The 14334-nt window shown below is 42.2% G+C and overlaps 1 protein-coding gene across 4 annotated transcripts in view; it reads right to left on the bottom strand.

The window, feature by feature from the left end:
• The window catches only part of ccser2a (coiled-coil serine-rich protein 2a), a 622973-nt gene that overhangs the window by 227197 nt on the left and 381442 nt on the right, over window positions 1–14334 (bottom strand). For all 4 annotated transcript variants that reach the window (XM_043679239.1, XM_043679240.1, XM_043679236.1 and 1 more), the window contains exon 6: window positions 11059–11266. In XM_043679239.1, the coding sequence (XP_043535174.1) occupies window positions 11059–11266 (208 nt within the window). The remainder of the gene's footprint in view (window positions 1–11058; window positions 11267–14334) is intronic.

Below are 14334 nucleotides of genomic sequence, written 5' to 3'. Positions count from 1 at the left end.
ATTTTTCAGCCCCTGGAAAGTACTGAACAACGAAGGGTACCCTGTCAGTTGCAGCCCGTGTCTGTCTCTGAGGAGGTCATTACGGTTCCTTGCTGTGGCATGTATGAACTGGTGGTCGATGAGTTGAGCATCGTACCCCGTTCTTGTGAGGGCATCCCTGAGTACTTCCAGGTGTCTGTCACGTTCCTCCTCATCTGAGCAGATCTGGTGTATGCGTAGGGCTTGTCCATAGGGAATGGCTGTTTTAATATGTTTTGGGTGGAAGCTGGAGAAGTGTAGCATTGTGAGGTTGTCTGTGGGTTTGCGGTAGAGTGTGGTGCTGAGGTGTCCGTCCTTGATGGAGACGCATGTGTCCAAGAATGAGTCAGACAGTCGAGAGTAGTCCATGGTGAGTTTGATGGTGGGGTGAAACTTGTTGATGTCACTGTGTAGTTTTATCATGTCAAATTACAGGTAATCACCATTGCACTACACACACACAGATATTCCTACACACACACACGGACACAGGTACACACAGACACCCACACACACACATGCACCCCCTCACAGACTTAAGACACTCTGCACTCACCACGTGCGCGCGCGCGCATCCCAGACAGACAGACTCACACAGACAGACAAAGACCCACATGCGCACACATATTTTGTGGGGTGAATTTGTACTTGCACTTTGCTCAAAAACTGCATACATTCATGTAGAACTCTGAGCTCAAAAACTGCATGAATTAAACATCAGGTCATAGACAGAGAACACAGGGGGCTAACACCTTCAATATATTGTCGAGCTATCACTATTGTTAACAGCTAACCCGAGAATGCAACTTTAAAAAAAACGTTTTATTATATACACATGAAAGAAGTGAAACTATCACTGTATTCTAACAGATGAAAGGCTTAATAGACAATCAATTTTTCAATGTATAATTTCAGTTAAAGCACACTGCAAAGTTTTGCTAAAAAATTCTGTGTTACGATCGAGCCCTCCACAATCCCCTGATGAAGGAGCGTCGCTCCGAGAGCTAGTGTCCTTCTAATTAAACCTGTTGGACTATAACCTGGTGTTGTGTGATTTTTAACTTTGTACACCTCAGTCCAACACTGGCATCTCCAAATCATGACTGTTCAAATAAGTTTTCCTAAATTACTGAGTTAATTCAAAGAATAAAAGGCAATATTTCCAATATTTCCAAATCAAAAAAAAAATGCCTTTGAGTTCATTGAGTTGGATGGAGCAGAATTAGCACCCATACTTATTCACATACCCTTATCTTTAATGATTCTTTCTATTTAATCTACTGAGTTATCAAACTATTTAACAAACTCTTCTTCTGGGTTTGCTCATTTTCTTTTCCCTTTCCCTTAATGTTAAGTTCTGAAGGTGTCAAACCTTAGCCACAGCGTTCTGATTTCTCTCAGAAACTGATCACCTGTCAGATTGCTATAAATACTGTGTCTTACAATTGTGTACTCCACAACCACCTGATGAAGGAGCAGTGCTCCGAAAGCTAGTGCTTCCAATTAACCCTGTTGGACTATAACCTGGTGTTGTGTGATTTTTAACTTTGTAAACCTGTCAGATTGACAGCTTTCTTAGGTCTTCTTTCATTTAATGGAAATGTTTTTAACACTTTTACAGCAGCAGGGTTGGACATGGAGCAGAAAATAGAGGTCAAAGGGGATGATTGATGACAAACTTGAAAAAAAAAGTTGGAATGTTTAATTTCCATTACTGGCCAATACCCAAGACCATGTAAAGACCTATTTAGATATCTAGAAGAGACTTGTGTCAGTCCCGTTTCATATGTGAAAGAACAGTCCAAAAACCAGTGCAACAAAAAAAATCTGGTAAACATTCTCTTTGTTTCAAACTTGCACGGTATTCTTTAAAAGTCATTTTATTAACCATTAACCCGTCTGAAATCTGACATTTCTCCCTCTTTGGGATGAGTCTTTATCCTATCTATCTTGATGCCATACATATGAATATACTAATGAGGATTCTCGTAAGTTATCATCTGGCATCTAAATAATTTATAAATTGTAAAACTTATCATCTAATTTATGGAACCCAACCAGTCACACTGAAGGTGTCAACTTTTCTTCCATGTCTATTAGACCACAAGATGGAAGAGGAGAAGGAGGCCATTCGGCCCACCAAGTTTGCATCACGATTCAATGAAATCATGGCTTATCTGACAATCCACAATGCAATTTTTTTGCCTTTTCCCCATAACCTTTGATTCCTTTACTGATTTAAGAAATCCAGTCTATCTCAGCCCTGAATATACATAATGACTCAGACTTGGAGGGCCTCTGTGGTAGAGTTCCACAGATTCATTAACCTTTTGTGAGAAGAAATTCCTCCTCATCTTGGCAGCACGGTGGCTCAGTGTTAGCACTGCTGCCTCACAGCGCCAGGGACCCGGGTTCAATTCCAGCCTCAGGCGACTGTCTGTGTGGAATTTGCACATTCTCCCCGTGTCTATGTGGATTTCCTCAGAGTGCTCCGGTTTCCTCCTACAGTCAAAAGATGTGCGGGTCAGGTGAACTGGCCATGCTAAATTGCCCAAAAGTGTTAGGTGCATTAGTAAGAGGGAAATGGGTCTAGATGGGTTACTCTTCAGAGCTGAAAATGAGGAAAGTGTGTCCAGCAGGCTAAGATTAAAGGTAGGGAGAGGGTCAGAGGGTCAGTGTGGACTTGTTGTGCCAAAGGATCTGTTTCCACACTGTAGGGAATCTAATCTAATCTCTGTCTTAAATGGATGACCCTGGCTCTGAGGTTGCATCAAATTAGGATTTTGCATACTATTTATTCATAGCATGAGGGTATTGTTGGCCAGGTCAGCATATATTGCCCGCCCCTAATTGCCTAGAGGGCAGTTAAGAGTCAACCACATTGCTGTGGGTCTGGAGTCACGTGTGGCCAGACCAGGTAAGGATAGCAGTTTCCTTCCCTAAAGGACTTTGGTGAAGCAGATGGATTTTTCCTGACAATTAACAATAGATTTGTGGTTAGCATTAGACTCTTAATTCCAGATTCTTTATTGAATTCAAATTCCACTGACTGCTATAGCAAGATTTGAACCCAGTCCCCAGAACATGACCCCAGAACAATACCATTAAGCCAGCAAGAGTTATATGAGAAAATAATCAATAAGTGGCCTACCATTGCTATTTTTAATCAGTATGATTTCCAACAACTGCAACATTCCTATTAGTTCTTATTTTTCTATACCAGAGACATCTTGCAGCTATGGGTACATTTATCCAAACTTCCTTCCCTCCAACTCACTTCTCACAACGCTATGCACACTACATAAGAGGTGGGTGGGAGGGTCTGTAGCTGATATGCTTGAAGAAACAGGGCTGTTTGAGATCCGTAGTTCAAAGATGTAGTGAGGTAAAGCAAATGCCATCATTCCAATGAGCTTTTCACAAATCTACATCCAATCTCTTCACTTCTGTCTCCCCCTTTGTCGAACCTCCAGCAGAACACTCACTTGTGTTCCTAAACTTGGAGTAAGAACTCCGCATTATAGAGAAGTGAGATTTTCCCAATCTCTCTGAAATCTTAACAAGGAGCATAACAGAATAAGTTGCATTTGCTGACACCACCGAAAGATTCTCATTGCCTTTTGAGAGTGCCCTGCCAGTACAAAGAAAATAGCAGTGACGAAGTAAGCACAACAGATGTAAGCCATCAGGAAGAACAATATCACTGCAGTACTGGCAGGGCTATTGTGCAATGAGATTCTTTCAGTAGTCACTTGCCTAAATAAGTGCTATTTCAACAACATTCAAAAAACATGGCACCATCCAGGAAATAATGACCCACTTGACTGGCATCCTATTGCCCACTTTCAACATTCATCAATGATGTACAGTGGCAGCAGTGGGGTATCTTTTGTCAGATACACTTCAGTAACTCACAAGGCCTTTTAGACAGCACCTTCCAAACCCATGACCACCATCCTCTAGAAGACATGGCAGCAGATACATTAGCACAACAGATGTAAGCCATCAGGAAGAACAATATCACTGCAGTACTGGCAGGGCTATTGTGCAGCAGATACATTGGAACACCACCACCACCTCCACCCCCCCTCCCGAGCTGTACACTGTCCTGACTTGGAAACCTAACACTGATCGTTCAGTGTCACTGAGTCAAAATCGTTGAACTCCCTCACCAACAGCACTGTAGTTACATTGCATGGAGTACAACTGTTCCAGGAAATAGCTAATCACCACATTCTCAAGGGAATTAGGAAACAGAAATAAATGCTTACTTAGCCAGCAAAGCCCACATCCTATAAATGAGCTCAAAAATACTGGATTATTGCATGCAATTGGATGAGAAAGTCATGAACAGAATCAAAGGAGAACAGGAACAGGACAATGGAGAGAAGGCCTAGTTATGGTCAACCAGGCCAAAGCCTGAAGAGGTAAAGGCTGAGACATCATGGTCATCATGACAGAACTGCTGGAGGGGTAGGAATCTGTTAGCCATGCAACTCGGCAGATCCATTTACCAGGCTTACAAACAAACAGTCGTAGAATGACCCCAAGGACCAGCAGCATAGAGGTCCAGGGTGCCTGTGAAGGGATTAATGCAGACACGGAAGCTGATGTGGTAAAGATTCCTCGGGAAGTTACAGAGCAGTGGGAGCAATATTACATTACCAAGTAGATTGAGATTGTCTCGTCTGTTCATTGTCATTCATAGAACATAGAACATAGAAGAATACAGCGCAGTACAGGCCCTTTGGCCCTCGATGTTGCGCCGATCCAAGCCCACCTAACCTATCTCAGAGGAAACAAAAATAGAGTAAATATTTTTGTACACATTACCTTCAACAGCGTAAGTTGAGAAATCAGACTGTTCTAGTTTTACCCACTGTCACTGTGTGTGCTTTTGTTGGTGATAAGCCGGACTCCCTTTGCTGATATTTTGAGATTAGAGAATTCTGTACACCACAAACCTAGCCCACTTCATTCATGTGTTAGTTTTGTGCAATAACAAAATTATTCTATCCCCTTGTTTGGTCCCATCCTCATCGAGTCAAAAATGACTTGGCAAGATGTGGTTAATGGGACTGTGCCACATGCAAAACAAGGACAGCGTAGGTGTTAACATCTTACCAATGTGAAAGTGACAACTTCCTTACATTTAATTGAATGTCAAATTGCTCAAAAAGGGTGCAGTGCCAATTTATTCTGACCTTTATCTATTAATAAACAAGGTAATTTCCATACCTACACCAGTCTAAATGAGCTGGGCTGTCAAATACTTATCAGTCAGGCAAATGGGCAATTATTCACTGCCATCTCAGCTATTGTTTAATGGAAATCCTGCATCTAGGTTGCATATTTTTTTAAAAAATACAAAAAATATTCTTTTTTATATGAAATACCTCAATGTGGCTTACCAATATTGAAAGTATTCAATGGAAGTCTTGACTACAACATCTCTCCCAGCCAAGAGTCACAATCTCACTATAAATCTTTATTTCCCAAGCATACAGCACAGAAAACACTTCTTTATATATATAGAAAACTGTGCCGCATTGGAGGCTGAGAGCTGACCTTTTCGAAGTTTATAGGAGCGCAGATTGGGTCAATGACCAAAGTCTTTTTTTTCTAGGTTGGGGGAGTCCAAAAGTGGTGGGCATAGGTTTAGGGTGAGAGGGGAAAAGGTATAAAAGGGACCTCGGGGCAACTTTTTCTCACAGAGGGTGGAGCGTGTATGGACTGAGCTGCAAGAGGAAATGGTGGAGGCTGGTACAATTACAACATTTAAAAGGCATTTGGATGGGTACCTGATTAGGAAGGGTTTAGAGGGACATGGGCCAAGTGCTAACAAATGGGATTAGATTAATTTGGTCGGCATGGGTGAGTTGGATTGGAGGGTATGTTTCCATGCTGTATGACTCTATGTGCATGCACACAAAGATCCACTGTCAGGGAGTATACTTGCAGAAACATTTCAGCAAGTCCTAAAGATGTTGCCTCCATTCCTTCTATCTTTGCCCAAAGCACTGCCTCCTTCCTTGTGCATTTATAACCATCTGATTCCTCCTACCTGACAGTCGTGGTGGTGGACTGAAGTTAAACACAGAAATATTATGGAAAGGTTTGATTGTGTACTCCCGTTGAATAATTACTGAGAGATCAGACAATACCAAGTGACAAAAGCAACATCTCTGCCCTTTGAAAGCAGCAAAATAGGTAGAGCTCCATGATCATTGCCAGGTTTAGATGGTCACCAAAAGAAAAGAAACAAGTGTTAAACCATTATATTGTCATTGCAATGTGACACTAAGGAGACACATTGGGCCACATTTTGCCAGAAATAGGCCCAGTGCCAATTTTGGCAAGTTTTATCGAGAGTCTCTCTCTCTCCACTGGGCTTTCCGATGGTACCTTCTGAAAATCACCTCGTTAGCATCACATCTCTATGGTGATGCACTCATCAACCTTCCTGTAGCCTGAGGCAGAGGAAATTGTCACTGCTGGGACCTCCATGCCAGTGCCATTGAGAAAGCTCAGCCATACGCCAGGTCAGGCACTAACAGCCAGGAGTTGCCCTTCATAGTGCATGACACCAAGCTGATGGTATACAGAGTTGTGGTAGCTCCTGCCCTCCTGTATGGCTCTGAGACATGGATTATCAAGAGCAGACACCTCAAGGTACTTATGAAGGGATTTTGCCCGAAACGTCGATTTCCCTGCTCCTCGGATGCTGCCTGACCTGCTGTGTTTTTCCAGCACCACTCTGATCTAAACTCTGGTTTCCAGCATCTGCAGTCCTCACTTTTACCTACCTCAAGGTACTGGTGCAGTCCCACCAACGCTGAATGTGCAAGATCCTGTGAATCTGCTGGGAAGGCGGACAGACCAATACCAAGGTCCTCGACCAGGCCAACATCCCCAGCATTGAGGCAGTGATCCCCACCTTGATCGGTTGTGATGGGCTGGGCATGTGGTCGCCATGACCAATATGCTCTCCTCCCAGCTCCAAAACAACAGGCTGGCCCCAGTTGGACAGAGGAAGCACCTCGGGGATACCCTCAAGACCTCACTGGTAATGTGCAACTTTCCCACAGACACCTCGGAATCAATGGCCCAAGATCGTCCAAACTGGAGGAGCAGCATCCGGGATGGCAGTGAGTACCTCGAACCTTGCCATTGGGAAAAAGTGGAAGCAGGGAGAAACAGAAGGAGCGCACTGCCACAGCAATGCCCCACCCACCCCCTTCCCATGGCCCACCATCTACCCCCTGTGTAACAGAGCTAGGGGTAGCCCCATCAGTCTGTACAGACACCTACAGACTCACCCTGAGAGTGGGAGAGAGTCATCCTCATCTGCATGGGATTGCCAATGATGGTGATGGGAATCAAAAAGAAACACTTTGGAGGATACATTGATGGCATGACAGGCATTTTATTGCAAATACAAATACACCTTCATAACTGCATTGCTATCTAAGAACAAAGCTGCACAGGTTTCCCATCCTTCATATCATTCCACCTTATGATCCTGCCTAAAGGAGTAGCTACCTTTTCCCAATGACAGCATAACCCAAGTTTGGTCATGCCAGCCATTGTGCTGCACTGTCCCTCTGCTGAAGCCAGCATGGTTGTGAGCATCAATAACCCCCTGGACTGACAGCCCTTGACATACTATGCCAGGATCCCCTGACTGAAGGCAGTTTCCCTTGACCTGAGGATGACACTATTTAAGGCATCTGGTTGAAGCCAATGCAGTATGTTTTCTGTTAGCTGTTGGCTCATGGTGCAGGTGTGATAATGATGCTGGCTGTCTCAGGGTCAGCATTAAACAACAAGGAAATACAGAGGCACTGTCAGTCTTAAAGCTCCAGCCAAGGGTCAAAATGCAGAAAGGCAAGGCACAGATGCTGTGAGCATCTAAGAAGCACAAAGTAACAGAGAGTAAGCTCTGAAATGCAGGCTGGTCGAACCCATGCGATGGATGCTTGTTCCTGCATGCTAAGTCCCTTGCAGCAGCATTTACAAGGAAAAGTGACGTTGTGGTCCAAAATGCAGCGCTGTTGTGCAGAGCTATGTTGAAGTGGGTGGGAGATGTGTCATAAGGGTGCATTCAGGCTGGTACCTGCCTGATGCCAATCTTCATGGATGGATGCTACTCACAAAGCCAACCTCAGGAATGCTGCCCAAACCAGAGGCCCAGAGGAGGAAAAGCAAGAGAGGAGTTGGAGTCACTCAGCACCTGCTCTGTCTTCACGTTGGAAACTGTCACCATCTAATTTCTAACTAGTAAGTGGGAGAATGAGAACCTGCATTGTGATAATGGCATGCTAATGCATGCAAACAATGCAAATAAGCCACTTATAGCAAGATTCTCATCTCACTGTTCAAACATTAGTTGGAGAATTAGAATTTTCTTCTTGACATCAAGAATCTCATTTTGCAACATTCACCCTATTTTTCCAAATCGCTCGCCAATGAACACATTGTTCAGAGGCTGCAAAGATTCCACCCATTTCACTATTTTCACCATATCTGCTGTAAACTTCTCAAAGAACTCTTTGTGGTGACACTTAGGCCACCTCATTGGCCACTTCAGTCCCCTTAGATCAAATACTGACTGATCATTCAATGCGACCCATCTGATACGCACTACAACACGCACTGACATTTTCATGAGACAATCCAATGTTGGTTTTACTCGAAACTGAGTTGGGTCAAACCAACTGAAGAGATGCACAGAGAGGGAATTTACACTCTTCAAAGTATTAGAATTTGTTAGAACAAAATGTTTAACCACAAATCCCAATAAACAGCAGTACATCTTGACTTTAACTCAAATAAAACCTAATGCAAATGTTAAGACCTAATCTAACAGGGTAGATCAATAATGCCTGCTTACCATGTCTTGCTGTACCAACAGTACAGACAATCTGCCAGGCAAAATCAAAAATGAAATCTGTACTATTTTTAAAAAATCAGTTTTTTAAAAAAAATAAATCATCTTATGGAGGCTTGTATTCAAAGTGATAATGAATCAAATATAATTCTCTGCATCTGAGAAGCACCTATTGTCATTCTTGTAGAATGATACGTTGTCCAGAATGAACCTTACATAATGGAAAACATGTGTTACTTAAATTTATAAGTGTAAAACTCATCTTCGGTATTAAGTAAAGAATTTTAGTCATCACTTGGAAGATTATTACTATAGATTAATGAAACTGAAAAATATTTCCTCTGGTCAGGAGTTAGGTCATGGGAATTATCCATCTAGAACAATCCCTGACAGTGAGAAGCATGACCACAGAATCATAGAGTCATTGAGACGTACAGGACAAAACAGACTCTTCAGTCCAACTCGTTCATGCCAATCCATAAATCCTAAATTAATCTAGTCCCATTTGCCTGCATTTCACCTCAATCCCTGGGAACCCTTCCTATGCATGTTTTCATCCAGATGCCATCAACACGTTGTAACTGTACCAGCCCCAATCACTTCCTCTGGCAGCTCATTCCATACACATATCATCCATGGCATAAAAAAGTTGCCCCATAGGTCTCTTTTAAATCTTTCCCCTCTCACCTTAAACCTTTAAACTCTAGTTTTGAACTCCCCACCCTAGAGTAAAGACCTTGGCTATTCATGATTTTACAAACTTCTGTGGGTACACCCCTCAACTCCAACACTTCAGGAAAAATAAGTAAGAAATTTCTTTCCAAAGTTAGTTATTGAAGCACAGAACACTTTTAAAGGAAACTTAGGATGAAGCAGAGCACAATGCTCATGAATAGGAGAAAGCAAGGCAGGATATCAAGTTCTGAATTGTTCTACTGTGAATTGGCTGAAGGTCTCTATCTCTCCTTACTTGGACATGATAACTGCTGAAGCTTGAGGTTTATTTGTCTGCCATACGAGCTTGCACATTTAGGCACACCACCTGACAGAGGGGCTACACTCTGAAAGCTTGTGATTTCAAATAAACCTGTTGGATTATAACCTGGTGTTGTGTGATTCCTGACTTTGTTCACCCCAGTCCAACACTGACACCTCCACATCATAACTAAACTTATTCAGCCACATATTGAGCTCAAAACTTTCAAACTACACCTATACCATAAATCAGGAATGGCATTGACAACACTATTCTAGAGATAGCTGAAGAAGATAAATATCTTCAGACTTATTCTGTCGACCTTCAATTAAAGGAAATCACATTTGGAATGCAAGGCTCCATTCACCTCTGTTCAGGTCTTCACGCTCTAATTACCCAGGAGGAAGTCTTGCCCCCGAGGTCACCTCTCCTTCCACTAAGAGTTGCCATAATCAGTTCATCTAAGACCAATAGCACACTGAGTGATGCCCCCACGGCAATGCAACACAATCACTGAAAATCATTCAGCAATTTCTCTATGGCTGCTGTCTGAATCACTCAGCTATTCTTACTCCCACTTCAAAACAATTTAATCAGAAGGATGGCTATTCACTATGCTCTGTTTCTCACCTGCGGGTCAGCTTCTTTTTCTGTCCCTCCCTTATTGCTGCTACCGTGGCCCTGAGGCAACATTCAAAATTTAAAAAAAAAGCAAAACGAGCAGGAAAGCTATCTCTGATTTTCTTCAGTTTGCATCATTTTGGTCAGGTTTGTGGCGGAATTGATCTGAAATTTTACTGTCAATGTCAAAGAACTACAAAACTGGGCTTGAGGAAGGAGGGGAGGGGAGGAGTGTAAATGGGCAAAGATCACTTTTCAACTTAACTTAGCGATGCTGCTCCCAATGAAATCATCTTCTACCTACTTGCAAAATAGTCAATCAGATCCTGCAATAAGTTGGTATGGTTGTGGCAGCAGAAATAAAATATAATTCTGTACATAAAACATCAGTTCAGCTCTGTTCTCCATACAAGAATAACAAAGGCTTCCAAATAATATTGTCACATGGATTTGAAATTAACCATACTTTTCAAAGCATTTGCCTTGTAACTTAAGATTTAACATTTAACAGTAGCTTTAATAAAACCATTTGTGGGCATTGTAAGCAGTGTACCTGTTGCAGCAATTGCTTCAATTTCAGTATCTGGGTTTTGACAGAGGTGCAGTCATGCACCATGTGGCGCAGCGTCAGCACATCCAGCATCACAGTGTTCTCAGTCAGAGGCCGAGACGATCTCACATGACCACTAGGAGGTCGGCAGTAACTTGCAGCCGCATGCCAATCAAAGTGGCCCACTGGAAGCTCTTGGGAAGCGGGACTCCTGAAAGAAAAAGGCCCATTATCATTTCTCACATATTATCAGAAAAATAAAACCATGAAGGTATTCCTGATTATTGAATTTCCAATGACAGTGGCTGCGTTTACAGCTGTTGGCTAATTATCGAGTTGCAGCTCTGACATTTGATGTTTTCCAGCTACAATATACGAAATGAAACCTCATCTCAGCTTTGCTCCGCGCTCAGTCATCATCTGAATCCTGACAGAACACTCTTGCTTGGTGTGAAGACCAGGGTTGGGTGCCAATACCTTATGCAATACATATTACACATCATGCCAAAAAGGTTGTCCCAGTGCAGAGATTAAGATACATACATGTAAATAGGACACCAGCAATGGATTAAGGGATAAATTCTGTTTCAACAAAATGAAATTCTGAGCACCAATCTGCTGAATTGGAAGAAATTTAGCTTGGAATATCCAATTTGGAAGCTTTTTATTTTCATTCACGGTTGTGTTCAAAACTGCACAGTCTGCATTTATGCCGAGTGTTGAACAGGCTACAAGAGTCAAAATTGCCAACATTATACAATTCAAAGTGCAGATAACTGGATTTCTTCTTGCTTTATTTTTCAACACAATCAGTTGCACTCAGAACGAAAAGTAAAATTACTTTCAATTAGAGTTCTTTTGTGCATTAAATGTCATACTCATCAACCCATTCTAAATAGTGTGGCATTTTGTCCCCCTCCTTACGTTTTCTGATTTAGTTTATGATCCCACTCGAAACCTCCCACTTCCACCTCTACAACATCACCCACCTCATTTCTACTTGAACTCACTGGCTGAAATTCTCATTCAAACTTTGCCTTCAGACGTCACTGATATCCTAGCACGCCTGCCAACCTCCAAACTCCCAAATTTAAACTTAAGATCCCACACCATGTAACATTCACTGCTCTATCAGCTGATATCTATAAACCATAACATTTTCATTCCAACTCCAGAAGCTTGTGAGAGTCCAACTTGTTTTTTTTGTCATTAACAGTGCCTCCTTGCAACGCATCCTCACGTTCCACGCTGTGAATAAATTCTCTAAACTGCAGCTCTTCTCCAGCTCCTCCTTCCTTTTTGACCTTTCTTAATACCTTTTCTTTGATTTGATACTTCTGTCCTCACACCTGTGAAATGTACTTTTTGCATTAAAATGACAGAAATGCAAGTTGCTACTATTGGCAGAATTAACAATCTTTAACCATGTCTGCACTGTCTGTCTAAGAAGCTGAATTTTGTGGCAATCCTCTGCCTTTTCCATATAACTCTGCACATTGTTTCTATTTAAATAATCATCCAGTGCCCCCTTAAATGCCTCAATTGAACCTGCCTCTACCAAACTTACAAGCACTGCATTCCACTTGCTATCTGGTTCTTTTACAAATCACTCTAACCCTGTGCTGTGTGGATCTCAATCCATTTACGAGTGGGAATAGGTTCTTTTCTCCATAACTTTTACTTTCCAGATCCATGTTGAAAACTTCTCCGATCTTTCCTCATAACTGAAGTACCTCATTACTGGAATAAACAGTGATGGTGGTGGGGTAATTTAGTAAATGCAAGCCTGTGACCAGTGGTGTACCACAGGATTGGTGCTGTGACCCTTGCTGTTTGTTTTGTACATTAACGACTTGGATGTGAACGTAAGTATAATTAATAAGTTTTAGGATAACATGAAAATTGATGTTGTTGATACTGAAGAGATAATCTTAGGTTCAAATTTGATGTTGATCAGCTGGTAAACTTGGCAGAGCAATGGCAGATGGAATTCAATCCTCATTAGTGTGAGTTGATACATTTTGGGAGGTCGAATAGGGAAAGGATATACACAATGTGTGGTAGGTCCCCAACAGCAACTGAGGAACAAATGAACCTTATTGTAACATCCACTGATCCCTGAAGGTGTCAGCACAGACAATCAGGGCAATGATGAAAACATACAGGATTTTTGTCTTTATTAGACATAGTGTAGAATACAGGAGAAAGAAAGTCTTGTTGCAACTTAATAAAACATTGATTAGGCCTCAGATGGAGTATTGTGTGTAGTACTGGTTGCCACATTATCAGAACAATGTGATTGCACTGGAGAGGAGGCAAACCAGATTCCCTAGGATGTTGCCTGGGGTGAAAAGTCTCATGATGACGAGAGACTGAATTGCCTGGGTTTGCCTTCCTTGGAATAGAGGAGGCTGAGACGGGATCTAAGTGAGGTATACAAACTTATGAGAGGAATAGGCAGAGTAGGTTATGAGAGTCTTGGTCCATATCTAAAACCTGAGGGCATAAGGTTAAGGTGAAGCAAGTCATTTAGAGGAGATGTGAGAAATAATTGCTTCACCCAGAGGGTGGTAGATATATGGAATGCGTTGCCTTAGAGGGTGGTAGGGGCATGTACTCTCGCAACTGGATGAGCACTTAAAATGCCAAGGCATAGTAGATTATGGTCAAAGAGTGTGGTGATGAAAAAACAAAGCTGATCAGGTAACATCCAAGGAGCAGGAGGATTGACGTTTTGAGCATAAGCCCTTCATCACAATTCCTGATGAAGGGCTTATGCTCAAAACTTTGACTCTCCTGCTCCTAGGATACTGCCTGACCGGCTGTGCTTTTCCAGCACCACACTCTTCGACTCTGATCTTCAGCATCTACAGTCCTCACTTTCTCATAATAGGTTATAGACCAAGTGCATATGAAATTAGTGTCATTTGGTGCTTGTAGTCGGCATAGACATGGTGGGCCAAAAAGCCTATGACTCTAAACCTCTTCTACACTCTCTACAATGCATTCACAGCATTCCCAGCTGAGGTCTAACCAGTATCCTATTAAGTTTAACATATCTTCTCTGCTCTTGTAGTCAATATCCCCAATAATGAAGCCTAGAATACTGTGTGCTTTATGAACAGCACTCTCTACCTGTCCAACAATCTTTAATGATTTATCCACATACACATCAAATCTCTCTGCTCCTGCACACATTGCTCTGCCAAGTTTACCAGCTGATCAACACCAAATTTGAACCTAAGATCATCTCTTCAGTATCATCCATTCCAATAACCT

This window comes from Chiloscyllium plagiosum, chromosome 38, assembly GCF_004010195.1.
Source record: "Chiloscyllium plagiosum isolate BGI_BamShark_2017 chromosome 38, ASM401019v2, whole genome shotgun sequence".
NCBI classification, from domain to species: Eukaryota; Metazoa; Chordata; class Chondrichthyes; order Orectolobiformes; family Hemiscylliidae; genus Chiloscyllium; species Chiloscyllium plagiosum.
This window is presented reverse-complemented; position numbering and strand designations above follow the sequence as displayed.